The 27,429-nt window shown below is 52.4% G+C and overlaps 1 protein-coding gene across 1 annotated transcript in view; it reads left to right on the top strand.

The window, feature by feature from the left end:
- The first annotated feature begins 3,921 nt into the window (after positions 1 to 3,921).
- BMP7 (bone morphogenetic protein 7) overlaps positions 3,922 to 27,429 on the top strand; it is an 82,315-nt gene continuing 58,807 nt past the window's right edge. Inside the window, exon 1 of the mRNA XM_081832540.1 lies at positions 3,922 to 4,869. Coding sequence (XP_081688666.1) covers positions 4,452 to 4,869 — 418 coding nt within the window. The 5' untranslated portion in view covers positions 3,922 to 4,451. The remainder of the gene's footprint in view (positions 4,870 to 27,429) is intronic.

Genomic DNA, 27,429 nt, shown 5'->3' on the forward strand with positions numbered 1-27,429 from the left:
CACAAGGATTTGCACTCGAGGAGTTTAAAGCCTGTGCATGAGGAGGCCCTTGGCCTCCTATTCCCTGCTGGTGTCTGAGGCCCAGGTCATCAGGCCTTGGCCAGGTGGGTGGACAGGGGGAACAGCTCCCAGACTGCCTTGGCTGGGGAGGGTGCCCCCGGGGAGCCCCTCGGCCTGCTGAACTTCCTCCAGGGCAGATGGTACCACGGTGAAGATGAGCTCCCTACCTCCTGCTGAATGTGAGCGTCAGCAGGATTCCGTTCTTTTTTATTGCCTTCGAGACACATGCTGACTTGGTCAAAATCGCTTCGGCAAGATGTGACTGATGATGTATGGAATGAAAACTCCTTGCCCGGTGCTGGGAGGCCGGCGAGCGCGGGGTGTGGACACTCGGCTGGGCTGGCCAGACACAATGATACCCCTCACGTTTCCAGGCTGTCTTTCAGCCAGGCGGAGCTGGCCCCAGGTGTGGAGCAGACTAGGGCAGATCCGGTTACGGCGGCCGGGGAGTCCAGCGCTGGGTGCCCAGCTAGGGGAACCACAACTGGGGTGGGGGCTGGGGCGCTGGCTGCTGGCTGCTGGGAACTGAGAGAGGCCCCAAGGAGGTTTCTGGGCCCTGGATGGCACGGGAGGGCTGCTGGGGGACAATGAGGGGATCAGAATGCAAGCACTGCCCTTTCGTCACTAGTACTGGGCTCCCGCTCTGCTCTCCTGCTCTCACCCCTCACCCCTGCTCTGGATCTCTCATAGTCAGGATAAATGTGCCTTTCTCTGCTCGGCCCCAAAGCAGACCATCATGAAGAATTGTGTTGTTACTTTTAACTTAGAAGGCTTTCCTGTTAACGTATTTTCCTTTTCATCCAGATGGTAACACACATTGATCAAATGCTTTCTCTGTGCCCCAGGCACCTTGCAAAGCACTTGACATGAATTGATTTCACTTACAAATCCTCCTGGCAACCCCGGGAGACAAGCGACCCTAGGAGATGGGCGCTAATAGGCTCCCATTCTACAGATGGGGGAACTGAGGCTCAGAGAGTTTAAATCTCCGAGACATGAGTACAAGTGGCAGGCCTGGGGTGTGAAACCAGACAGACAGGCTCCCAGGGCCAGGCTGCTAGCTCCCACCTGACTTTCTCTAAACATTCTCGAAGAGTTTGCTGGCGTCCTCAGCTCTCAAAGCAGCATCTGACGTATTCCCAGCCAGATGTTTCTTGCCTGTGTGTTTGCATTCATTCATTCATTCGTTCTGTAATCAAGCAAGCCTTCCCTGAGGGCCTGGGGCAGTGCTGGGCACTCCTGTGGGGGAGGAAGCAGGGAAAATAGGGACACCCCCTCCCCAGCATGGATTACAGGAAAGATAAGCCTAAATGAGGTTGTGGGAATTCAGAGAGAACCTTATCTTGCCCAGGTCTTGGATATGGAGAGCATGTTTTCTCTTCATCTTGCATGAGAAAAGATGGCATCCCAGAGGAAGGGTCTTGGGGTGAGGGGTCTGGGAGACACCTCAGCCTGGCGCCTGCACAGTACGTCCTCAGCCAGCGGTGTTCTTTAGGTGTTGGCTGTGCTTACTGCTCTTCACTCAATGGGTACTTACTGAGCACCTGCTGTGTGCCAGGCTCCCATGGGCTCAGGTGGGATGCATGGGGGTGGGGGTGTGTGTGTGGGGGGACACTATAATCCTTGCTTCAGGGCCTTCCCGGTTGAGGGGGACAGGGTAGATGCAGACCAACCAGTTGTTTTCACATGTAAATTGGTAGTACCACTCCCTGCCGCCCCCGCCCCCAGCCCCCAATGCCTATCAGAATCCCCCCAAAAGACTTGAGAGTCGATTGAAAAGCAGAGAAGGCCGTTGCTTTCGGGAAGAAAATAACCTCCTTCATCTCAGCTGGTGTCGGAAGCGGGCACAGCAGTTGCAATGATTTTGCCCCTGAAGGGCCAGCCCCGGGGCACGGGGCAGCTCAGGGGCAACAAAGCCTGGCATCTGTCCCTCGTTCTACAGGGCCTGTGCACCTGCTGGTCGTTCTGCCTAGGACGCCTTTCCCTGGGAAAGCTGTCCCCTCCTCATCCTTCCAGGACTCAGCTCAGAGCGTCTCCTCCAGGAGATCCCCTTCCCATCTCCCCCCTCCCCGCTCCCCCCACCTCACCCTGTTGACTTAGCCCTGTCTTTATCACCAGCCAAGATGATGTAGGTCACACCCTCAGCGGTGGACACGGGCGGCCAGCACTGCTCTGGCTGCCCCCACAGGTCCCTGTGTTAGCTTTCCCCCCACCATGATGCCCATCCGCGTCTTTCCTCCCTGACCCTCCTGTGTTCCCTGTGCTGCCCGGCTCCAGCTGCTGAGAGCACCACCTCCTTCCGTGAGAGCATCGGGGGACAGCACTGCCACCCCTCCTGCCCCCAAATCCTACTGAAGCTTGCTGCTTTGTCTCCTGGGCCAAACGCCAGCTTTGTCATGGAGGCGGCCTCACCACGGTACCCTCCCGCCCAGCACGGTGCTTGGCACCGGGATGGGCCACACAGTTTGCAGGGCCCGGTGCAAAAGGAAAGCAGGGGCCCTCTGTTCACAGATCCCGAAGAATGGCAATGCCGAAGCAGCAGAACAGAAAGCCAAGCGTGAGGCCCTTCTGAGCGTGCAGGCCTGGGCGTCTAGGCAGGTTGCACGCCCACGAAGCCCGCCCTGCCTGCCACCCAGGAAGGACTTCGCAAACTTCTGTTGAAGGAAGGAGTTCATGGATCCAGGGCAGCTGGAGGGGGCTTTCAAAGTGCCTCGACTGACAGGTGGGCAGAGGCCCAGCCCTGGGCCTGGGGGCTCAGGACCTGTTCCATCTGGAAGCCGGGGGCCTCAGTAACAGGGCCGGAGAGAGTGATAGGAATGGCTCTGATCTGCACCTTGCAGCTCTCTCCTCCTTGCCTGGCCTCTGGCCTCACATATCCACCCACGTGGCCCCTCAGGCTGCCATCTTGTCCAAAAGCCCCCAGAGGGCAGCATGGCAGAACCCTCTCTGCTCCAGAAAACTCTAGAATACCAGGTTTATCTTTTCCAATCCTGGAGCTTTCTCCTGTCCCCATGTGAGGCTGAGCCAGACTGCCCCCGCCAACCCTTGTCTCCCAAACTCAGCCCTTCACCTTTTATCCGAAACGTCCTGTGGTGCCCCTCCATCTAGCCCGATGATCTGGGAACCCCTAGTTTGTGGATTTGCCTCTTCTGGGCAGCCCCAGCAGGGGAAGAAGGCAAGGTTGAATCCCCTCCAACAGTGAGGGCAGTTGAAGTAAATAAAACAAATGCGCGCAGGGGTGAGGAGGGGAGGCGACGTTCTCTCTGCTGGTCAGGGAGGAAGTGGCACCCGAGCGAGCGGCACCGGGAGGTGGAGGGTTGGCCATCGGAGCTAGGCACAGCCGGGGGTGGGAGGGATTAAACGGAAGGGAGAGAATTCCAGGCAGAAGGAATGGCAAGTGCAAAGGCAAGCCAGCCGTAAGTTCCGGGAGGCGCGGAGGGGTCCGCCTGGCTGGAGTAAATGGGGAGGTGGTGGAGCAGAGGGACGAGAGGGACTTGGGGTCACCTCCTCCGGGAAGCCTTCTCCGATTGCTGCGCTGCCTCCGCACTCCCCCAGCTTCTTCCACTTCAGCCCGAAACGAATCGCACGGGTCCCGCTCAGGCCTCCTCCCTGTCCCGACTTCGAGTCCCGAGAGGGCAGGGCCGGCTCGGATTCCTCCCTCCGCATCCCCGCGGCGCTCGGCCGGGCGCTGGGCACCGCGTGGGCACTCGGTAAATATTTGTAGAGCGCACTAGAAGGAATGAATGAACCCATTGGGCGCAGCTGGGGGGAGGGCGGGGCCGAGGGCAGGTGGGAGGCCGCGGGCGCGGGAGGGGCCCCTGGAAGCCCGTCCTACTCCTCCTCCTCCCAGGCCCCAGCGCGTACCAGTCTGAGGCTCCCGAGGCGGCCTCTCGTGCGATCAAGGGCGCGCACGGCTGGGAGAGCGACGCGCGGCCCCTGCTCTCCGCGCCGGAGTTCGGAAGAGAGTGGGTCGCCGCCGCCCGAGCGGAGCGGGAGAAAGGAGCGCTCGCTCGCCCGCCGCCTCGCTGCCTCCCCGGCGCTCGCTCTCCCGGCTCCTAGGTTTGCTGGCTGCTCCTCCCACCCGCGCCCGCCTCCTTGCTCGCTCGCTCGCTCGCTCGCTCGCTCGCTCCAGCCGGTTTCCAAGCCGCGCGGTGCGCCCGGGCGAGTGCCGGGCGAGGGGCCCCCGGGGCTAGCGCCGAGCAGGGGGCGGGGGTCCGGGCAGAGCGCAGCCGGCCGGGGAGGGGCCATGTCTGGCGCGGGCGCAGCGGGGCCCGTCTGCAGCAAGTGACCGAGCGGCGTGGACGGCCGCCTGCCCCCCTCCGCCACCTGGGGCGGCGCGGGGCCCCCGGTGCCGGGTGCCCGGAGCCCGGGTCGCGCGTAGAGCCGGCGCGATGCACGTGCGCTCGCTGCGCGCCGCGGCGCCGCACAGCTTCGTGGCGCTCTGGGCGCCCCTGCTCCTGCTGCGCTCCGCCCTGGCCGACTTCAGCCTGGACAACGAGGTGCACTCGAGCTTCATCCACCGGCGCCTCCGCAGCCAGGAGCGGCGGGAGATGCAGCGCGAGATCCTCTCTATCTTGGGCTTGCCCCATCGCCCGCGCCCCCACCTCCAGGGCAAGCACAACTCGGCGCCCATGTTCATGCTGGACCTGTACAATGCCATGGCGGTGGAGGAGGGCGGCGGGCCCGACGGCCAGGGCTTCTCCTACCCCTACAAGGCCGTCTTCAGTACCCAGGGCCCCCCTCTGGCCAGCCTGCAAGATAGCCACTTCCTCACCGACGCCGACATGGTCATGAGCTTCGTCAACCTCGGTGAGTGAGGGCAGGAGGGAGGGGTTGGGGGGGGGGAAGCGTCTAGGTCAGGAGGCGCTTTGGGACTGGGAGGGGGCCACTTCTTACATCCAGTCCGCCCATCTTTACACTCCGGGCCGTTTGCAAAACCACAGTGCCTGGCCGAGGGTCTCCTACTCCCGGCCCCAGGGGACCCCAAGCTGTGCGCGCCCCAGGTAGGGCGAACCGGGCTCATTTGGCCTGTGGGAGTTAGGCGGAGGAAAGGGCTGGTCCGAAGCCCCCTCGGGGTTAAGTCGGCGGCCGCACCTCTGGGGCTGGAGGCGCCGGGCCGGCCGCGGCTCAGTTCAAAGCGCGGGGCTGGGTCATGTGAGCTGCGCCGGGCCCGCGCGGCCCCTGCTACCTGGATTTAAAGGGCCCTGCTGGGCGAAGCCGCCTTCCCGCCCTTTCGGGGCCCCCTCAGCCCTGTCTGGACCTGGCATCGCAGGCGTCGCGCCCCCTTCCCCGCCCTGGCCAGCCCTACCTGTCCCCTCGCGGTGCGCCCGCCTTAGCGTGCCGCGCGCCGCCAGTGTCTGCGGGCCCCTCTCCTTGCGACCCGGCACCGCCCCCCCCCCCGCCCCGCCCCGGCTCTCAGCTCTCCCGGCGGGAGCTGGGGAAGAAACGGTGCCATTGCGAGCTTTCTATTTTAAATATTTAATGATAGGTCCCAGGCGGGCAGAATCCATTTTCAGCGTTTATCACGTGTGGCGCGCAAACCACGGCTTTGGGCGATTGAGTGGCGCGGGATCTCGGAGCAGACGCTGCCGGGGGCGGACGGGGGACCTAGCTCACTCCCCGAGCCGCAGGGGCCCCGGGGACCGGAGGCTGACGCTACAGCGGGGGCGCGGTGGCTCCTCCTGCCTCCGTGCACGCACATTCACCAGACTTGCTCAAACTAACCCCCGGCAGCGCGCTGTAGGACTGATGATCAAATATTTGGTTTCCGAGATAACACGCCCCGATAGCGCTGTTCCTGAGCCGATTTCATTCTACGTGTGTAACTTGCTGCGAAAATCCGAACGGAGTCAAGACAGCAAACTCACGCCCACGGGCGCCCTGTCAACAGCGCCGGGATACCGAAGCCCCCCCGCTGGGGGCGTGGGGCGTGGGTGGAGGAGCGGGGAAGCGGGGATCAACCCCAAAGCTTCCAGCCCCAGATAAGGCCCGCGAGTTCCCGGGTCGCCATTGTCTGCCCTTAATAATAGCCAAAAAATCAAATAGTGCAACGAGTTTCAGCGAGCAAGGGGTGGGAGGTTTAGATGCCAAAACAACTTCAAGAAAGTTTAAATTATACTAAGCAGCCAGTTAGAAGGAGGCAGCTCCATATGTCCCGGTTTAGAACAATCTGCAGGATGTATGAGGTGGAAAAAAGCAAGGTGCAGATCCGTGAGGTTACGTATGTGCTTGTGTATCATCTGTTCCCACTGGAAGAAGACACCGTGAACTGGACATAGACTTTACTGGGGGGCGGGGCAGGGCTGGGGCTTAGGAGTGGGGCCTGGGGTCTGATTTCTGATTTTTCATTGTCTGCACTTTTGTCTGTGTGATTTTTTAAATTTTTTTTACAATGTGTATTTATGACCTAAACCAGAAACTAAAGAAAAATTCCAAATATATATATATATATATATATACATATATATATGTAAATTAAAGCAGGGCTCTGTCGCCATACTGAAGCTGGTGGTTAGCCTGGGCCAGACCCTTTCTCTGGTGAGGGATTTATGGTATCTTCTGTTCTGTTGGGTACCCATGACTCCCCGTGAATGCAGCAGGTACTGGTGACCTTCAGAGCCAGGCTGGGGTCATTAAAAAGGCATTTGTAAGCCCTGGGTTCTGCTAACCCAGTGCAGAAAAGCACCCTGCTTCTATGGACCAGCAGCGTGGTCAGGGCTTCTTCCCCCCACCCCAGAGCAGGAGGAGGTTGCTGACTGGGCGCCTCTGGGAACCTTGGGGCAGGGCTGTTCGCTCCCCCTGGGTGGTGGGAGCAAGCCAGGACTTGTTTGAGAAGGCCACAGCTGGGTGGTTCTCCTCTGCCTGTACACACACCTTTCAACCCGTTAGCCCCATTTCTTTCATCTTGAAAGGACAAAGACCGGCTTGTCTGAGCCTCTTAATCAGTCGGGCTGGCTTTGGGTTTTGTGGGACAGTCCTGACTTTCTCAGGTCTTGCTTTCTGGAACATCACTCCAAATTAGATGGCGCAGTGGCTTTTAACAGAGTGCGCTGACCTTGTTTTCTTTCCCTCGCTGTCCCTAAAACTCGAGGTCATTAGTTGGGTGAAGACCTGGCCTGCAGTTTGGCAAGACTCCTCCTCCAGATGCTCTAAGGGTGGCCTTTCATTTCTGCTCAGCAACAGCACAGGAGTAAACCGCCTGTCCCTTCCATTCTGTCGTGGGCTCCGGAATTTCTCCATAGGAGGGGCCTGGGGGTGGCAGTGGGGGTGGAGGGGAATGTGTAGGAGATTAATCTGGAAGCTAAATTTGCTGAGGAAGCACACTGATTTTCCTTGGACTGCAAATCATAATTGATCTGTAACATACAAAGTTTTCTAAAGGTGCATTTGGTCTCACACTTTATCCAATAATAAGAAAATGTCATTCGTCCATATCAGATCATTATTTGGTAACCCGCGCGGGGGGCGCGGGGGCAGCTTTGGGAGGCTGCTGACTTTCTCCATGCCCCCCTCCTCCCTCCACTGCATACCGCTGCTGTCCTGCCCTGCTTGGGGGACCTCTGACCAGATTCTGAAGGCTTTTGCAGACCTGGTGCGTTTATTCTTCCCTCTGTCTGCAGCCAAACTGGTTTTTGTTCCTCTAAGTCCTTCTCCTTGGAATTCAAGCTTTCTGCCAGGCTGAGTGGGATCTAAACTAGAGCGGGAGCTAGAGGAGAATGTGGGAGAAAACCAGATGCGGAGAATGAGGACTTCAGACCCCACCTTATGACAAAGACCAGCCTGTCCCACGAAGCCCCGTGTGATGCTAGCTGAGCTACAGCGGGGGACCCACATCTCATCGGCCGGGGCCCCTTGGGTTCAATGGCGAGATTTGTAAGCTGGTTTGGATGAACAAGCCCCCGACTCTTCTGTGTAGACTTAATTCTGGATTTCAAAACAGGCTGCCCTCTCTGAAATGGAACCCAGGCGATGTGAGTTCTGCAGACCGAATCCGCCAGAGCCCCCTACCATCCCCCCCCCCCGCCCCGGCCCCCCGGCCCCTCTAGAGAAATCCAGCAGTTCCTTTGGGATCTCCAAAAAGAAGTCGCCTGGCATTAGGGGGCGTGTGATGCATGTTCCTCTCTGGCCCAGGTTAGGAAAGAAGCAAATTTGTTTTACTCTTCGAAGCTAAATTAAAAAAATAAAAATAAAAACTTGGAAACCGGTCATTACTGGACTCAGTGTGTAAAAGTGGCTTTTGTTAATATAGCTGAAGAGTCAGGAGAAGGCTGTGTAGTTTTTGCTTTATACCATCTGGCTGTCCTTTTTGTTGACAAGTGTTTGGCATTAAGATCTCTCCTCTTGCCCCTTAAGAACAGGCCCTACCACTGTAGAGTATTAGAAAAAGATTCTGTTACAGTTTAAAAAAATTTCCTTCAGGGAGTGCTTCGGGAAAGGAGCATGGATTGCAGGCATTTGCAGCTGTAACCTGGCTTGTGTTAAAATTTGGAAGGGGCTCTTCCACATTCCAGCACTTGGAGCAACGGCCCTCACTTGTAAGCAGCCAGAGGTTAATATAGATGTCACACAGGCTTTTCCCCTTCTTGGTTGCTTGCTTGCTGCAGAGTGACTTCGCTATAGGAGTGCACCAACAGCTGTGTTTTTAGCAACCCTTTCCAAATCACTTCTTTTAAACCTCATTTTCCTGGTTCTTAAATCAAAGAGCTTCTCCCCCCCCCCATTCCCCTTTTCCCAAGGATATATGTGACCCAGATTTGAACTTTTTTGATCTTCTTTGTATTTCTCTTCTGGGATCAAGGCAGGGTTAAGGCCAAGCCCTGGATGCCAGCCTATGGGGCTATTTTTGGTTTTTATTCCAAGGGCTCTCATTTGGTTGTGGAGTGGCCCATCCAAGGTGTAAGGGAGGTGGCCCAGATAAAAATCGATTTGTAGGCAGTGAAGGGATGCTTCTCTGAATGCTCAGAGAGAAGAGAGGGCTTGCGAGCGGCGGTTCAGGGGGCCTTTGGTCGCGTAGTAGGGCTGTAACCTCTGCAAGATAAACACAGCTGGTGTCCGATCCCCTGACCGCCGGAATGCCTGCGATGTGAGCCAATATCACATGTCTGCTGAACTCAGAGGCAAGTGATGACTTCATTCCGGGGAGAGTCCCATCTAAGTTGATTGATCACCCCTATCGCTTTAATATCTTTTTTCCCTATTGGGTAAGGTCATATTTGGCCCCTTGCAAGAATCAGAGTGTCCTAACGCTCCCCCAGGCCCCACCCTCTGCAGCCTGCCCATCCATTTTGCCAGATGAATATTGAGAATGGAGAGCCCGAATGGCTGGCCATGTTAATTTTTTCGCAATCACTCTTCAGACCTAGCTGGGGGCTGTCGACACACTGTTTTTGGCAGGCTGCTGCAACGCTTCGCCTTAATGCACTCTGGCAGTGTCTCCGGGGTTAGGGTATAGGCAGGGATGTGTGGGACCTGTCATGTTATTGTCAGAAGGAATGCGAGGATTAGCCTTTAAAACGTGGTGGTGGGAGAGCGCGGCAGCTGTGTACACTTATTATAAAAGACTTAAGTCCCACTGGTAAAATCAATATATTGAATTGCATGACCCTCTGCTTTTAATTAGTTTAAATCAAATGCGCCACTGCCATTTTGCCTCCTCTCGCCTTCATGGGGTGAGGAAATACCAATATTTACATAGAAACTGTTAATTTGCGGTGAAAATGATAACACATTTAGCTTTACACACCCAGATTGCTCGGACTTGATGGATCCCAGAGCAGCGTGGCGTGGCGGGACGTCACCGGGGCGCGGGAGCAGGGGCGGCGGGTCCCCGGGAAGGCGGGTCCCCGGGCCCCCCCGATGCCGTGCGCAGGTGGGCACGTCCGTGGGCGAGGCGCCGGCCGAGGCTGGTCTTTGAAGAAACGCACCGATTCTTGCACTGCGCGCCAGAAACGTTGAGGTTCACCCACATCATCCACAACCTTACCTCTTAAGCGTGCTTACAAAATCCGTAAGCGGGCACTTGCCTTTTTGGTCGTTTTGAGTCCTCGCTCCCAGCGTGCTGGGTCTTTTGTACGGGGCAGCTCAAGGCACAGTACTTTATTTATTCCAGAGCTTCAGATGCTTTTCTTTCCAATTCCTGAAACAGTTTATAGAGGAAGGGGGGGGGGGGCGTTCCTTCGCTGCAAACGATCCCATGTATGAGCACGGCTATTATGTGAACCGTTTGGTATTAGCTGTGTGTTCGGCTGCAATTGAATTCTGCGTTTTGCAGCAACTGGTATTTGACAAATAATATTTGACACAAATGTGACTTGGTATTTCTTAATATGGAACAGGTATTTTGTAGTTAACCTTCCCCGACGAGAGATTGCGCGAACCCGGCGTGGACCAACACGGGCGCTGTTGCTGTGGACTCTTCCCCTCTCCGAAGTGGAGTGTTTATGATTTGGGGGATACGAGGAGCGCATGGAGTTTGACACTTACGTGCAACTCCGAAAGGCGTGTGCGATGTGTCCTTTCAACGTTTGTGGTGGAAGGCATTGGTGGGAGCCGCGCAAAGCCTTTGCTGATCCGCGTGGAGTGGATTGAATTAATGACAACTCTGAGAGCCCCAGTTTTAGGGTAATTGCTTTATTGTTTTGCAGCCAGGGTGCTTATAATCCGGTTCCTGTACAAACATGTTTAACGTGTGTTAATGCATTTCCAAACCAGAGCCTCTCAGCACAACCCTGCTTTCCATTAATTGATGTCGGTAGCATGGTACAGTATTTCAAAGGGCTGGCCAAGTATGAACTGTGTTTCCAATTTCCTTCCTTTCCTGTGTTTGGAATGCCAATGTTAATTTGTTCCCATGCAGGAGAGGGGGCTGCCAACTGCGGCTTTCTCTAAAGGGCTTCACAGTGAAGGCTTCCAGCCCTCGCTGATGCTTGGGGCTGCCTGGCCAAGTTTCCTGACACTTTGCAGCTAATTCTGGGTGATATATGGCGTGGGGGTTGGGGGGCTTCACTGCCGTGTAACGGAAGTTCTCGGTGACAGCCGAGGGTGTGACTTGGCAACGGCGAATGGACCGGCATCCACAGAGATTCTCTTTCGACACAGCTTAAACCCGTGCGTCTGTTTCCACTATGGATGCATATTAGCTGTGTGACCTTGAACAAGTTTCTTAACATCTCTGAGTTGGTCTCCTCATTTTATAAAGGTGGATAATACTCCCCTCCTTCCCAGATCCTCACGAAGACAAAAGCATATCACGCGTGCGTAGAGGCTGGCACAGTAAACGGTGGCTCTTGTTGTTCCTGTGGCGACCGCGTCACTACGCACTCTGCCGTATCAGTCCAAAAACCAGTTTTTAAAGATTTATTTTATTTATTTGAGAGAGTGAGAGAGACAGAGCGCACGAGCGGGAGGGCCAGAGGGAGAGGGAGAGAGAATCTCAAGCAGACTCCCCGCTGAGTGCAGGTGCATGGGGGGCTCATCTCAGGACCCTGAGATCATGGTCTGATCCGAAACCAAGAGTTGGACCCTTAACCGACTGAGTCACCCGGGTGCCCCCAAATACCAGTTTTTAAATCCTTATCTTAAAATACTGAGATTAAGCCTCCTATGTTATTTTAAAGATGTGGAGAAAATGGCCCCCAAAATGTGTGTGTGTGTGTGTGTGTGTGTTTGCACACACACGTTTCCTTCTTTCAGAGATCACTGAAATTTGAATGAGAACACCAAACTTACTTGAGGATAAATAGAGTATAATGCTGACTCTTTCTCTTGCTTTTAGCATCTATGGCTATTTAAAAATTTTATGACTAGGCAAACTGAAACTTGAGTGAGGGGTGTCTGGGAACGCTCTGTACCATCCTTGCAACTTTTCTCTAAGTCAAAAATCATTCCAAAATAAAAAGTTTTAATTTTAAAAAAAGCGCATGGCTGAAGTATTTCTTCCCACCCCTTCTGGAAGATGGTCAAAGTACAAATTGTCTTTTCCTTCAAGGGAGTGTCAAGCCCAAAGCATTCATTAACAGAACAGCACAGCCTCCCCACTCTTTATTGGAGCAGGTGCAAGGCTGCCCCCCACTCCCCCCAGCTGGGCTGAGGCCACAACGAAGCCCTGTGTGGATGCAGTGTGTTGAGAAGCCTCTGGAGACCCAGGGACGAAAGAGAATGTCTCCAGGGCCCCGAGACGAGGGGTGGGCTTAATCACTCAAGGCTTCCCGTAAATTCCCTTCAGCTCTTTCTGTACTGTTTGAAAAAATCTGACTTGGTGGGTATTAGGTTTCCCTGCGTCTTTGAGGTCACGTGTTATTCTTTCACATCTTTATCTCCCCAGAGTAGCTTTCAAGTTCCAATCTTTTGTTGTCTGGCTTAATTAAATTTGGCTGTGAATAAAAACTTGCACTGTTTCCAAAATCGAGGACTTGCATGTTTTTAAGCATCAGGGTTAGGCCTGTACTGTCTTGTAACGCCAGCCTCTCTCTTGCTTTTATGCAGTTTGGGAAAGAAAAAAATCTAAACCCGTAGCATGACAGTCACCTCAGACTGGTTCTATCACGGACCCAGTGCTCACCTGCCCGGCAATTGAACGTTGCCAACGGGGGCAAGCGAGTGATCCTGTGGTTTCAATGACTTGTGTTTGGCCTTTGATAAAGGGCTCCTTTCTTGACTGTTTTTTCAGACATTCTTACTATCCTGTTCTTGCGCTGCCTCGCCAAATTCTCACGGCACAGGGCTCGGGTATTGGCTACTCGTGAGCATGAATGAGTGGAAGGTGTTCTAATGCAGCATCTTCTAGATGCCTTTTGATTTCGCATCCCCGCCAGTAAATTTCTGGGTCCACACCCTAAATAGAAATAAATCCTACTGTTTTAGTACAGTTTTTTTTAACCTTATAAAAACGTAGACTAAAATACGCATTTAAGGAGGAGGCACTAAAGATAAAAACAATATAAAATTCTGATGTTCATTAATACACGTTTTAACTAGTTGATTATTAATTAATATAAAATGATGCTTTTCATGAAGAAGACACGTTTCATTTTGCTCTCACAAATTAGTTAATGTTATGTGATAGAATTTGATGTCTTTCAAAATCGTGGTTCAACGGTTGGGGATCAGCGAACTAAAGGTCTGGTACTACATTTTGATTATTTTCATCCTTCATTTGTCTATTTGGCATAAAGGAAGTTATCACGTGATAACAGAGACCCCACAGCCTTGGGGGGGTAAACCCCCCACAGAGGTTTGTTCTCTTGTATTAAGTCATGGCTCCGTGGTGGGTTGGTAGGGGGCTCTGCACTTTGATCAGGTGGGAGGGTGCTCAGGTCCCCTGGCTGATGGGGCTGACACCCCTCTCGAAGGTCACCAGTTACCGTGTCAGAGGGAAAGGCTCTGTGAATTGTGCCTGGGATTTTAAAATTTCCACCTGGAGGTGAATGCCCCTCTTCTGCTCACATTTCATTGGTCAGAGCTAGTCAGGTGGTCACACCAGACCGAAGGTGGGCGGGAAACTAAACCTGAGCTTGCAGAGGGGAGCACCAGAAGGAGCTGGGGAATTGCACCAGTGCCTGCCATACTATGGTAGGAAGGCCGTCTCCCGGGAGGAACGTGGAAATGGGACGAAGAGCTTGTTGGCTGCAACAAGATCCTCTCTTTTCAACCTCATCCACCAATTACGCAGAGATTTTGTCAGAGCTCGGCCACTATTTTCCAACTTCCCCCGATGTCCATCAGTCCTTGAAATCTACTTAATTATGATTGTAACATTTTCCCCATATCCCAGTGGATCCCTCTAGCCTCCCCCAAGTGCTTGCACCCCATTTTGGAGACCAGGGTTTCTAGAAGTTTTGCATCACTGAGGTATTCACATGGTTCAACGAGAATAACCACTTCTCTCTATTCCCACTTGTAAAATGACTCGCTTCTTTGGGACTTGTCTTTCAGCAAAAGCACGCTTCAGCCTTAGTCTGGTTCACTACCCAGAGAATTAATGAGGCTGCCTCTGGTCCTGGCTGGAGAGGTGCTTGTCCTGGCCGGCGTTAGTGTGGGTCGTGCAGGTGATTGCCCTGTCATGAAGTCTTGCCCTGAATGGGATTGCTGCCTTTTCTTCCTGGGCCTCAGAGGCAATTCGTAGTGCAGGCAGAATCTTGCATGGCTGAATCTAGAAACTGAATTCAGAGAGTCCTTCATTACCTAAATGCATCACTGAAATAAATCATAGTGATAAAGTGGGAAGGTTGAGATCTTTTTTTTTTTTTTAATTTTTATTTATTTATTTGAGAGAGAGAATGAGAGAGAGAGAGCACGAGAGAGGGAGAGGCAGACTCTCCACTGAGCAGGGAGCCCGACGTGGGACCCGATCCCGGGGGTCCAGGATCATGACCTGAGCTGAAGGCAGTCGCTCAACCAACTGAGCCACCCAGGCGCCCTAAAGATTTTTTTTTTTAATTTTTATTTATTTATTTGAGAGAGAGTATGAGAGAGAGAGAGTACGAGAGAGGGAGAGGCAGGGTTGAGATCTTTTTGTAGCAGTAATGGATTTATGATACCCTTCTTTATTGGGTTTCTCATTTAATTCTCTCAGCATTCTGCAAAGCAGGTGGTTTCATTCCCATTTTAGGGAGGAGGAGACTGAAGGGGCCCAAACTTGCATGACTAGGAAGTGGTGGGGTTGACATTTTAATCCAGCTCTTGCTGAATGTAAAGCCATAAACTCTTTCCTCCTGGCCCCATGGAGGTATGTGATTGAGGGTGGGGGGACACACAAGGAGAGTGGTGTTGAGGCCACCAAAACACACACCGAGCCCTTGACCTTGGGGCTTGGTGCACTGACAATGAATGTAGAGATGAGCAGCACATACCTTTCTCTTTCGCTATCCATCCTGCTTACGATAACTCCTCCTCCTCCATCTCTATGACTTCAAACCATTGTCAGGGCCCAGGGTCCCGAGTACCATGTACTAGGGCTCCTGCATGCACCTTATGCCCCTCTGACGGGGAAATTGCAGAGGCAGCTAGAGATTGGTATTTTAATAGCAATACCTCAAGACACTATAGAAAAGAGGGGCGCCTGGGTGGCTCAGTTGATTAAAGCGGCTGTCTTTGGCTCAGGTCATGATCCTGGGGTCCTGGGATCGAGCCCCACGTCCAGCTCCCTGCTCAGCGGAGAGCCTGCTTCTCCCTCTCCCTCTGCCTGCCACTCTGCCTACTTGTGCTTTCTCTCTATCTGTCGAATAAATAAATAAAATCTTAAAAAAAAAAAGACACTATAGAAAAGATCACGGGTATACCAGAATAAATATTACATAGTTTGTAATAGTATGAAATCACCCACAGTCTAAATGTCCGTGAGCAGGAGATTGGAGAAATAGATTGGTAATAAATTTATTTATAAATTTACAATAAACCGAAGGGAATGGAAAGACTTCTTATGTATCAATACCGATTCAAAACAATGTCAAGAGGGAGAAAGCAAGTTGCAGAAGGATGTTTAGGGTGTAACCATTCGTCACTGTGTCAAAACACACACTTAGGAGGGCACCAGATAATATTATATGTCGTTCGTGGGCGCATACATAGGTACTCAGGCCAGAGGAACATAACACGGGCCGCAGGACTCACACCAGCTGCCTCTAGGGAGGCGGGGGGCGGGATGTGATTGGGAAGAAATTTTAAGTAAACTGACTGTTCCCTTCAGTTTTTCTTTTCTCTTAGTAAGAAACCATTAGGAAGTACAATGTGGTATCCTGGATCAGATCTTGGAACAGAACATGGACAGCCGTGGAAAAACTGGTGCAATTTGAAAAACAATCTGGAGTTTAGTTACTAGTAAGTAGAAATGAACACTGATGTTCATTTCTTCGCTTTGACAAGTGTGCCATGGTTCTGGGGGTGGGGGAAGCTGGTGAGAGGGTGCTCTGGAACTCTGCACCGTCTTTGCAATGTTTCTGTAAATCTGAAGTTATTCTAAAAGAAAAAGTTTATCGCAAAGGAAACAACCAGGATATTAATTCTTGTTAATTCTCAGTTACGGGTACCTGGATATTTGTTACACTTTCCTCTGTGTTCTTCTTTGTGATTACATTTTTTCCCGAGCCCCAAGGAACTGGGAAAGCCTCCCGGAGAGCCAGTCTTGGAGTGGGTTCAGGGTCTCATGCCCCAAGGGCCAATAACTCATCAATCTCCAGACCCACTAGCACGACGCGGACTCAGCTGGCGAATGAAAACCCCGAGCAGCCGTGCCCCGAGACCTTTAAAACTCTTCCTGCCCCTGTTCATAAGATGCCCAGTGTGAAGCAGACATTCGTTTATGAGCACGAGAGACCGGGTGGGGAGGTCGTGTTAGGTCTTTCGGTTTTCCTCCCGGTCCTGAACTTTGTAAAATGCCCCCCACCATCTTCCCCTTTCTCAGGTTCCACAGTCTGACTGACTTGAGCTAACATTTGTTGAGCGAGAAGCCCTTAAAAATGGCAGTGGGGCCTCAGAACCTTCCAGGGCTAGTAAACGTTTATAGGGTAGAGGCACCAGTTGGTCATTTCCTTGAGGAGGAAACAATAAATGAAGCGACTTGCCTTATACCAACTTGAACCCTGAGCTCCTCATTGTCTTAAATTCTTGGGGGGGAGGGGGAACGGGAAAGGGGGGCCCAGAAATCTCTGGGTCTCTTGTGGCTCAAACACACTAAGAACTGGGAAATGCCTTTTTTAGGTAGATTTAGGACAGGGTTTCCCAGCCTTGGCACTATTACATTTTTAGCCAAACCAGTTCTCTGTTGCGAGAGCTGTCCTTTGTATTACAGGATGGTGGGCAGTGTCCAGGCTCCCACCCACCAGATGCCAGGGGCACCCCAAGCCAACGCTGTGATAGCCAAGAATGTTTCCTGATGTTGCCAATGTCCCCCCCTCCGGGGTGAAGGGGGCACGGAGAGCACAGTTGCCTCCAAATGCAAACCACTGGTTTAGGGTAACTTTCCTCAAAGTTGGAAATTGATTTGAGAGCCTTTGCTTCAAACCCATTGGCCCATGGCAGTGACTGGGGGAAGCCAGCATTTCGAGACTGAGGGATTATTTTCCAGTTAAAAGGAACACGGATTGCGATCAAAATGTGAGCCCTCTCCTGGGAACACAGCCCTGCCTGGGTTAGCAACACCCTAGGGACGGAGATGGAGGTCACATCTCTACAGAGTCGCATCATCTCCCAGGAACCAAAATAGTCTTACAGTGCCTTTTGCCCCATGATACTAAACGGTTGTTAAACACACCCTTCAAAGTGGGTCCTCTTTTTTTTGTTCCTCAGGAGGAATTAGGGCAAAAACCTCTCTTACCTGGTTTCCTCTGTTGGCAGGTAACTTGGGGGGGGCGGGGGGCAGGCAAGCAGCAGAGAAGCCTCGTGTGGCCACGGCCACCGTAACTGGCTCAGGGAAAGCTGCTGGCTTTAGACCATGGCCCACGGGCCAAATCCAAACCTCCGTCTGGTTTTGCACAGCCTGGGAGCAAGAATGGTTTTTATGTAATTTTTAAAAGGGTGATAAATGATCAAAAGAAGAAGAATATTTCATGACATTTGAAAGTTAGATGAAATTCAAATCCCAGTGTCTGTAAGGCTTGATTGGGACATGCTCACTGAGGTGTCGTCTGCATCTGCTCCCCCCCGCCCCCCCGCCGCCGCGGGAGTGGGGTCACTGCCACAGAGAGCCTTGGAATACTTCCTATCTGGCGGGTTGTAGAAGTCTGCCGGGGCACCTGGGGGGCTCCGTCGGTGAAGCGTCTGCCTTCCGCCCAGGTCATGATCCTGGGGTCCTGGGATCCAGCCCTGTGTGGGGCTCCCTGCTCAGCGGGGAGTCTGCTTCTCCCTCTCCGTCTGCCCCTCCCCCCCCTCACAAAAATGAACAAATAAAGTCTTTAAAAAAAAGAGGAAGTTTGCCGACCCCTGCTTTTCGACTGTCCATACCCTCTACCTGGGAAAGGATAAAAATTTAAAAAGCCTGAGTTTTACCCGCCCCCTTTGTCCATGGGCAGACAACCAGTGACACAATGCACCCTCTGTCCTCCTGGACATGCCGAGGGGCTCCTCCTAGCTGGAGGAAACTCTGATTTAAACAGATTACTCCTCGGATGGCTTCTCAGCATCTGTACTGTGCGGCGTGCATCGTGAATCCCTACGGTGCTGCAGCATGTTGCATTTTTGCTGGTCTTAGTGGCCTCCTCCCCATATTCCATTTTTTTTAAAAAAAAAATCTCCTGGGGCGCCTGGGTGGCTCAGTCGTTAAGCGTCTGCCTTCCGCTCAGGTCATGGTCCCGGGGTCCTGGGATCGAGCCCCGCATCGGGCTCCCTCCTCCGCGGGAAGCCTGCTTCTCCCTCTCCCTCTCCCACTCCCCCTGCTTGTGTTCCCTCTCTCGCTGTGTCTCTCTCTGTCAAATAAATAAACAAAATCTTTAAAAATAAATAAAATAACAAAAATCCTCCTACAACATCTCAGGTGGTAGTTAAGACCAGCTCTGGCTCCTGGGTGGGGGGAGTCCCGGTGCGGAGGCAGGAGGAGAGCCAAGCACGGTGCCCGTGGGGCATGAGGCGCCCAGGACCAGTAGCTGCCAGCAGTGATGTGGTCACTCCGAGGGGCCTGCCTGCACCAGCCGTGGGTGCAGCTCCTCTGGGCGTCCCAGGCAGGGGGACAGGGCGCCGGCTGGTTCTGGAAGTGATGGGGGGCAGGGAGTGTGCGTGTGTCCCACGTGCTGAGCTCTGCGGGGCTGGGGTTGAGGGTGGTCCACCCTTAGCTGTGATAGCCCACGGTGCAGCGGAAAGCTCGACTGTGTTAACTGGACACGAGACGAACGAGGAAGCTGGTTTTCTTATGACAAATCCTGTTATACGAGAAAGTTGCCTCTTGCTGATTCCAGTCCGTATTTATCGAAGCAGAGTTTTAAGGAAACACCGAAACATCATTCGACTCAGCTCTCCGTGTGTCCACCAGCTTAGGGCACAAACAGCCCCTCAGATGTATACACTTGACTGTGGGCTGGCCTACTCTTAATTAATTAATGAAAAAGTCATAGTCAAATTGCACCTGTTTTTTGTATTTTGATTTTTTTTTCTGAACTCCACTGATGTCAGACTTTGTGGGGTGGCATTTCCTGTGTCCCCTCATTTTTTGATAGGAATACCTGACATTTCTCCATCTTAAGTGAGGTCCTACCCACACCAGCCGTTAGCATGATTCCCACATTTGTTACTACGTGTGAGGAGAGGGGAAGTCAGGGATGACCAGCCACTTGTCCAGCTTTGGGGACAGCAGGTCCATCCGGCTTCGAGTCCCAGCTCCCTGGTGTGTGACCTCAAGCGGGTCACTGGAAGCAGCCCAGCGCTCAGGGCCTCAGTCAGCTTGGGCCAGAACAGAGTACCCTACAGTGGGGGGCTTAAAGCACAGACATTTATTCCCCCACAATGCTGGAGGCTGGAGGTCTGGCATGAGCCTGCCGGCGTGGTTGGGTTCTGTCTCTCTCCCTGGCTTGTAGATGACCCGCTGCAAGCATCCAGAGCTCCCATCTCTTTCTCTTCTTGTGGGGACACTACCTCTCATGACCTACCCTCATGAGCTCATCTAAACCTGATGTCTTCTGAAGCCCCATCTTTTAATTCCATCATTTTGGGCTTAGGGCTCCAACAGGTGAATTTGGGGGGCACAATTCAATCCCTAGTGTCCTTGTAAGGTGAAGTGGCTCAGAGCTCGGGGCCTTTGGGGCCAACCCAGATAGTAGCAGTGAGCTCTCAGCAGAGCTGATGGCCTGGGTTGATATAGAGTCTCTTCTAGGCCCTTCCGTGAACGTGGTGTTGGGCTAGCCCATGGTGATTGGTCAGCCAGCTGCAGCTCCCTCGGGGTGCCCGTGAAGCCCTCCCCAACCCTGCCCGGGCCCTCATATCCAAGACTGCATTTCTGTAGGTGACTTCACATTTTAAAAATTATATTCATGTTTTTTTATTCAATTCCCATTACAGTTTTTTTAAAGATGTATTTATTTATTTTTTAAGATTTTATTATTTATTTGAGAGGGAGAATGAGAGAGAGAGAGAGGGAGAGAAAACACGAGTTGGGGGAGGCGCAGAGGGAGAGGGAGAAGCAGACTCCCCACCGAGCAGGGAGCCCAACACAGGGCTCCGTCCCAGGACCTGGAGATCATGACCTGAGCCAAAGGCAGACACTTAACCGACTGAGCCACCCACGCGCCCCCAAAGATCTATTTTTTTTATTTGAGAGAGAGAGAGAGCACACGTGCACACATGAGTGGGGGGAGGGGCAGAAGGAGAGGGAGAGAGAGAATCCTAAAGCAGACTCCCCACTGACTGCAAAGCCTGACGCAGGGCTCAACCCCATGACCCCAAGATCGTGACCTGAGCCAAAACTAAGAGCCTGATGCTCAACCAGTGAGCCACCCAGGTGCCCCCCATTACAGATTTTGACAAGAGGCCTGGGCATTTGAAAAAAAGTGTGATGCTGTAGTCCCCCCTTCCATGGGGGCTAGGCTGAAGGCAGCGGGTTGGACAGAAGTTGAGCAGAGTGAAAATCACCCTTGAAATCCCTTAAGAAGCCACACAGAAAATAGACACGCTCCGTCTCTGTGTGCGAAGACCCGGAGCTGGTTTTCCTTCAGTGGTGGGGCACGTTGCTGCTGCTTTCATTGCACATTAGGTGCAATGCTTGGTTGAGGTTCAGGGCCCATAGTGGACCCAAGCACTTATCTTTAACCATTAGCACCACCCTCAAGGACAGCAGATGCTGCGAGGTATATGCCTCCCAAAGCCTTCTCCCTGCTTCATGGAGAGAAACGATGTCTCATTTAGGACTTGTTCTAAGTCACAGAACATCTGCCTTTGCTACCAGTGGCTTCAGCGTTAAAAACAGGTCATTATCTCCCATAACAGCAAGAATTCAGGGAGGTGATTGCAAGTTTGGGGCAGCAGCTCAGTGATATCATTCGGGTATATGTGAAATTTATGCCTTACCATCACCATCCTCAGATTCCTCATGCCTGTTACCTCGTGGTTACAAGATGGCTGCTACAGCCCCGGACATCACATCCTCACACAATCTCATGTTCAAGGCAGGAGAAGGGGGATGGGTTCAAAGAGCTCTCCTTGCTTGCCTAGCTCTTCATTTCCTAGAAGTCTCTAGAAAACTTCTCCTTATGTCCCATGAGCCCGGCTGGTTCATAAGGCCAGCACTTGCTGCAAGGGAGGATGGGAAGGTATGAAACTGGCCTCTGGCCAACACAGTGGGAGGTGGGTGAGGGAAAAGTGGATTGGAAGAGGTTGTTGGGTAGCCACATTCAACTTATTTAAATTGTTTCTCTTTGTTGTTGTTGCCTATGTGCTATATAGTTGGATTTACATAAGTTATTTGCACACATGATTTTGCTCCTCTGTATGATAGATAGAGGCCCTAAGCTAGTTTCTGGTCTCCAAATAACAGTTTGGCACTTAAATGTAAGCGGAAGATTGGTGGCATGCTGACATGATTTCAGACCCTCTGCAGCCCATGGAGAGACTTGAGCTTCTCTTTAAACTCAAACCTGTAAGTCAGTACAACTTTAGTCCTCATAGGACTCTAGCCAACAGCCAATTGTTTGCAGAAAACAAACTTTATTTTATCAGCTCAACCCTCCTGATCTCTTCAGACAAGGGGCCAAAGTATTTGAAAAGACCTGAGAAGGTCAGCAGTCCTTGTAACCTGGGAGGAAGCAGAGGCCGGGCTGGGGCTTGATCTGAGTTCTGCTTGTGGGACAGGAAGCTCCTGTTTCCCTCTGGGTAGAGGACGAATAGATCAAGATACTCAAGGCATCATAAGAATCCGTGTCACATTGTTTGCTAGCCAAGGGTGGGGAGCTGCTTGGAGGGAAGGTCTGCCTGTCCTGGTGGAACCTTGTGTGTACACTGAGAGCCTGAAACAACTTTTTCCAGGAGGTGGGCTCTGGGCACCTGGGTTGTTGCTGCTGGTTTGGGAGAGAGTAAGGCGCGAGGGTCTGAGTGTATCCTTAGGTTCACCAGTTAGAATTGATCAGAGGAGAAGGAGGTAGAAGGTATTTTCAGGGATTATTTTTGGGCAACGTTTGTTTGGTGTCAACAAAAGTACATGTAACAGAATTCTTTGGTTGCGGGCAAAATAAATCTACTCAAACTAGCTTAAGTGAAAATAAAAAAAAAATTGGGAAATCAGTGCATCCCCAAGCCTGAGGAAAGGACACGCCGGCAACTTGCAGGTCCGTAGAGAATCCAAGTATTATTCTCTCCATGTCCCTCATCTGTCACTGAACAGCCCCTCCTGCCTCTCTGCCTCACTGGGTTCATCTGCTCCCCTGCCGATTGGGAGAAAGAAGGCCACCCACAGCAACTTGTAATTACAACTATCTGGCTAGCCACATACTTGCTTTCCCAACTTCCCTGGCAGGTTGGAATGGCCACAGGATGCTGTCCTAACCAGTGAGACACAGGAGGAAATTTGCTAGGGGAGGAATGGGATAGGAGGTGGTTCTTCTGAAAAATATTTTGCTTCCAGATGAGTGACAGCTGAGCAAACAGAACTCTCTGTACTCTTCTTCTTCTTCTTCTTTTTTTTTCCTGCCTTGAATGTGGTTCTGTGGAGACGTGATGTTTGGAGTCATGGCAGCCATCCTGTGATCATGAGGCAACAGGCCTAAGGATTAAATTATCAATAGCAGAGCAAAGAGACAGAAGAAACTTGGGTTTTTGATGACACGACTGACTTATTGGACCCAACTAAAATTTCTGGGGAGAGACTCTTCGGCACCTTGAATCACATGTTCATGCATGCATCACTTGGGTCTAGAAGGTGGATCACGCTACGTAAATAAGGTTGCTGGGAGTCAGGTTCTGGTCCCTTGTGGCTAGGTGGGGGTGGGGGTGGGGGTGTAGCAACTATTCAGTTAGAGCTGTGTTAACCATCATGATAATAATCTAAGCAGGTAACATTTGTCAGGGGCTTACTATGAGCCAATTAACTTTACCTAAATTTACTTAATTTATTTTCTTTACCTAAATTAATGAATTTTCATGACAACCGTTTCAGGTGGGGGCCATTCTTATCCTCCCTATTTTATAGACCAGAAAACTGAGCACAGAGAAGCAAGTAGCCGGCCCAGGATACATAGCCAGGAAGTGAATTTGAATTTGGAGGTCCACTTCCTGAAGTGCTTGATCCTGAAATGCTCCTCAGGCTCAAAAGTGGGTGTGGAGCAGGTTAGTGAACAGCCTTGCTAATGGGCGGATCATATGTGAGGGCAGGCGGAAGCCACATAACTCTGCTTTAGGCATCATCCCCCATTTCTTTGATGATCAGTGTTTCTGAAACCAAAATGTCTTAAAATTGATAAAGGTGCCTTTCCCCCAAGAGCTGCCGTGACATTGATCACACCTCCTACAATAGAGGAGATATGGTGACAAATACTTCTTATGTTGAACCGAAGGTGGATAAACCCAGCCCACATTTACTACGAACACTGTTTATTGATGGTTTTGTAAACGGGTACAGAACGGCGCACGAATCAAGAAACAGAACGCGATTGGCTCCCAGAACCCCTTGGCACTCTTCCCAAAGGGTGACCACTGTCCTAATGGCATAGATTAGTCTCACCTGTTTTTAAATTTTTATATAAATTTAATTGTACAGGAATTCTCTTAAATCACTACTAATCATTTCCAGTGATTTGTAAGATGACCCCATTTAGAACTGTTAAGCGTGAGCTGGAGACTCACTTTACAACTCATTGGCATCCCTCCTGATTACGTGCCACAGATTTCCAAGCCATTCTTTGGTTTGATGGTGGGTTTTCCTTCCCTTACCAGAAACGTGTTCAAAGGACAACAGTGCAGTTTTGAGGATGTTTTGGTAGTTCAGCTTGGGAATCCAAGTTCAGCTAGTTGAAAATATGAATATCGGGGTGCCTGGCTGGCTCAGCCGGTGGAGCCTGGGACTCTTGGTCTTGGAGTCACGAGTTTGAGCCCCTCGTTGGGTGTAGGGATTACTTAAAAATAAATAAGTGTAAGAAAAAAAAAAGAACCTGAAAATGTGAATATCAAATGGATCAGGCCCTTGAGGATTGCTGTTTTCCAGCAAACCTCCCCCGCCAGCCCCTGGGAACAGGCTTCGCACACCTCCTTCCACACCATCCTGTGTGCAGAAGAAGTGCAGATGGCTCTGTGGTGTTTTGGTCCGAGTACAGGGTTTGCAGAAACTCTTATTTTGAAAGGGAGATGGGAGCCCAGCATGAAGGAAACGCAGAACAATCTCTTCCTTAGCTGCACCTGCATGGCCAGGGCCTAATGAGTTTGGGTTGATGGAACCCAGACCTCAGGAAGGATTATAAATTCTCATTTGATTTGATTTGCTTCTAAAATACCTTAAACCAGCTGTGCCTGCCCAGCTGACCCAGGAGTCTGGCTGCTCTGGGGGGAAGGTCTGGAGAGGCACCCTCCTGTCCCACGGCCGCTCCTCTCCCCACCGCCGGCCGCTCCTGGGGTCTGCTCTGGGCAGGGTACACGTGTGTCTCCCCCCCGCCCCCCGCCATGCCCCATGATTGCTAGCCTCTGTGTCCGCGAATTCTCAGAAAGCCCCATAACTAGAGGCCCCTTCACATTTCCATTTTATAGAGGGGGGACGCTAAGCCTCCCGGAGCTGGGTTAACTTGTCCTGAGTCCCTGCTGGCGATCGGCAGAGCCTGTGTTCCAACCCAGGCCATCAGGCCCCATGGCCCACCTGAGCCCCAGCTTTCTACTGCTTCTTGAGATGAGTGAGGCAAGGGTCCTGTGGGGGAAGTTTCTGGAGACTCTGCACTAAGATACTTGAGACTCTGCCAAGTGCCAGGCAAGTGGGTACAGCAGATGGAACAGTGGAGAACAACAAAGTAGCGACCGCTAACATCGTTCAGGACCTCCCTGTGTGCTGGCACGCCATAGACCGCCTCTGTGCGATCAGTTCTCAAAGTGGGGTCCCCAGCCTCTCGGCATCTCCTGAGAATGTGTTAGAAATGCCGGTCCTTAGGCTCCACCCCAGACCCCCTGAATTAAAAATGCTGGGAGTCAGCCCAGTGGTCTCGTGTTAACAAGCTTCCAGGTGATTCTGAAGCACGCCGGGGTGTGCGAATCCCTGGTCTGTTTTAATCCAGCAACAGCCCGATGGAGTAAGTATTCTCATCCTCCCATCTTACAGATGAGAAGTAACTCACTAAGCCCCCGGTGGCCGCGGAGCGGGGACTCACACCCCGGCCTCGCTCCACGGTTGAAACCTGCTTTGTTCTGTGCCCTTGCTCAGTTTGTGTGCTCTTGGGGTTAAAATCTAGAAGAGAAGACAGGTCATAGACAGGTCAGCAGACCAATCAATACAGTAATCAGAGCAGTTAAGTTCTAGGAGGGAAACGGAACGGGCTAGTGGGGAGGGGACGTTAAGGGACGGTGGCTCTGTCGGGCTGTGACCGTCAGGTTGAGCCCAGCTCCGCAAGAGGGAAAGGGCTACGGTGCCCAGCTGGACCCGGAGTAGAGCCCCGGCCCCGTGTTCCTGAACTTGGTGTGTCTGATGATTATCCAGTGCGCGATGTCACTCACCAAGTGACAGGTTCCCGGTGGTCCTGTGACCAGAGCAGGGGGCCATCATGCCTGTTTACAGACAGAACCGAGAGCCGCAGAGCCACCAGCTTCCATCCCAGGCCTCACACACAGCTCCAGTATTAAATTCTCCCTGCTTCTGTGGCATTTCTCACAATGGGGATGTCTTTGGGGGGGGGGGGACCCTCCCCTTGTGCCTCTGAGAACGTGTATTCAGACCCTGGTTTGCAGTAAGCTCTCCCTGTCATCGTGTTGCTCTAAGAAGCCAGCACACTGATACTACTGAGCGTTGCTCTGAGTTCCGATAGAACCTTCTGCCGTGATGGACAGGTTCTGTATCTGTGCTGTCCAATACGGGAGCACTAGCTTCACGTGGCCGTTTAGATTCTGATTAATCACACCGGAATAAATGTAAGCGTTCACTTCCTAGCCACACCAGCCACGTCCCAAGTGCTCAGTAGACATGTGTGGTTCGTGGCTGTCGTACCAGAAGCACAGATGTAGAATCCAGGTTTGGAGGTATTAGGCTGAACCATCGATAGGTCAAAATGGGTAGAATGCTGGCGACTTTCTAGGGTGCAACCTAATAGAAGTGCAGGGAATGGGCAAGACCAATTAAACCCATCCCTTTGTTAGAGGGAAGAACTGAGGCCCTGTGAACCTGGGGCCCCACCCCCCTCGCAGAGAGCCCAGATGGGGCCAAAACCCAGGTTCCCAGACTCTCTGTCTCTTTTTTTAAAGATTTTATTTATTTATTTGACAGAGAGAGACACAGCAAGAGAAGGAACCCAATCAGGGGGAGTGGGAGAGGGAGAAGCAGGCTTCCTGCCGAGCAGGGAGCCCGATGTGGGGCTTGATCCCAGGACCCTGGGACCATGACCTGAGCCGAAGGCAGATGCCCAACGACTGAGCCACCCAGGCACCCCTCCCAGACTCTCTTGAGGTTTGTTCATCTGTTCGCTCAGGGATTCTCAACTTGGCATGATTGACAGCTGGAGCTGGACCATTCCCTGGGGGAGGGGGGCTGTCCTGTGCTTTGCAGGATGTTTAGCAATGTCCCCGGCCTCCACCCACTAGGCGCCAGTAGCACACACCCCCTAAGTTGTGGCAAACAAAAATGAATCCAGGCATTGCCCAATATCCCTTGGTGGGGTTGTTGGGAAAGGACAAAATCACCCCTGGTTGAGAATTACTAGTTGAGCTGAAAATAGTAGCTAGTTTCCATTCTTTTCCCTCCTTTGCAGCTGGCCGGGGATGGCATCGGGACCCAGGGATTCCTGGGGGCTGGGTTCCTCCCGGCACGGAGATGGGGGCGCCCATGAATGAGGGATGGCTGCCCTCGGCTGATGGCAGAGAGATCGACATATGCTTACAGCCCATGTTTCTTTCCAGCTCTACCAGCGTCTGGGTCTCTTTAGGCAAACAACTGGCTTCAGCCCTAGAGATAATTAAACCCATCTTTTTTCCCTCTCTCCGCCCCATCCCCTAAACCCTTTGGTCCATTCAATTCACAATGATAACATTGTTCGAGCAATACCGCGCACATGTTGACACTGAAGTGTTTAATCTTGCGGTACAGTAATTCCCCTGCCCCACCCCCACCCCACATCTGTGCCGCAGCACCGATGACAAATGCCTGGCCTGCCCAGCGGCCTGGCCTCCGCGCCTGCGTCTCTGGGCATCTAACAAGGAGGCAGTGTCTCCGAAGACCCTCTCGGAGCGCCCGGCGCTGGGACTCCAGGTGGTCTTGTTGGCAGCCCAAGTATTTGGTGG

Source organism: Leptonychotes weddellii, chromosome 10 (assembly GCF_054177405.1).
Source record: "Leptonychotes weddellii isolate Sample4059 chromosome 10, ASM5417740v2, whole genome shotgun sequence".
In the NCBI taxonomy this organism is placed as follows: domain Eukaryota; kingdom Metazoa; phylum Chordata; class Mammalia; order Carnivora; family Phocidae; genus Leptonychotes; species Leptonychotes weddellii.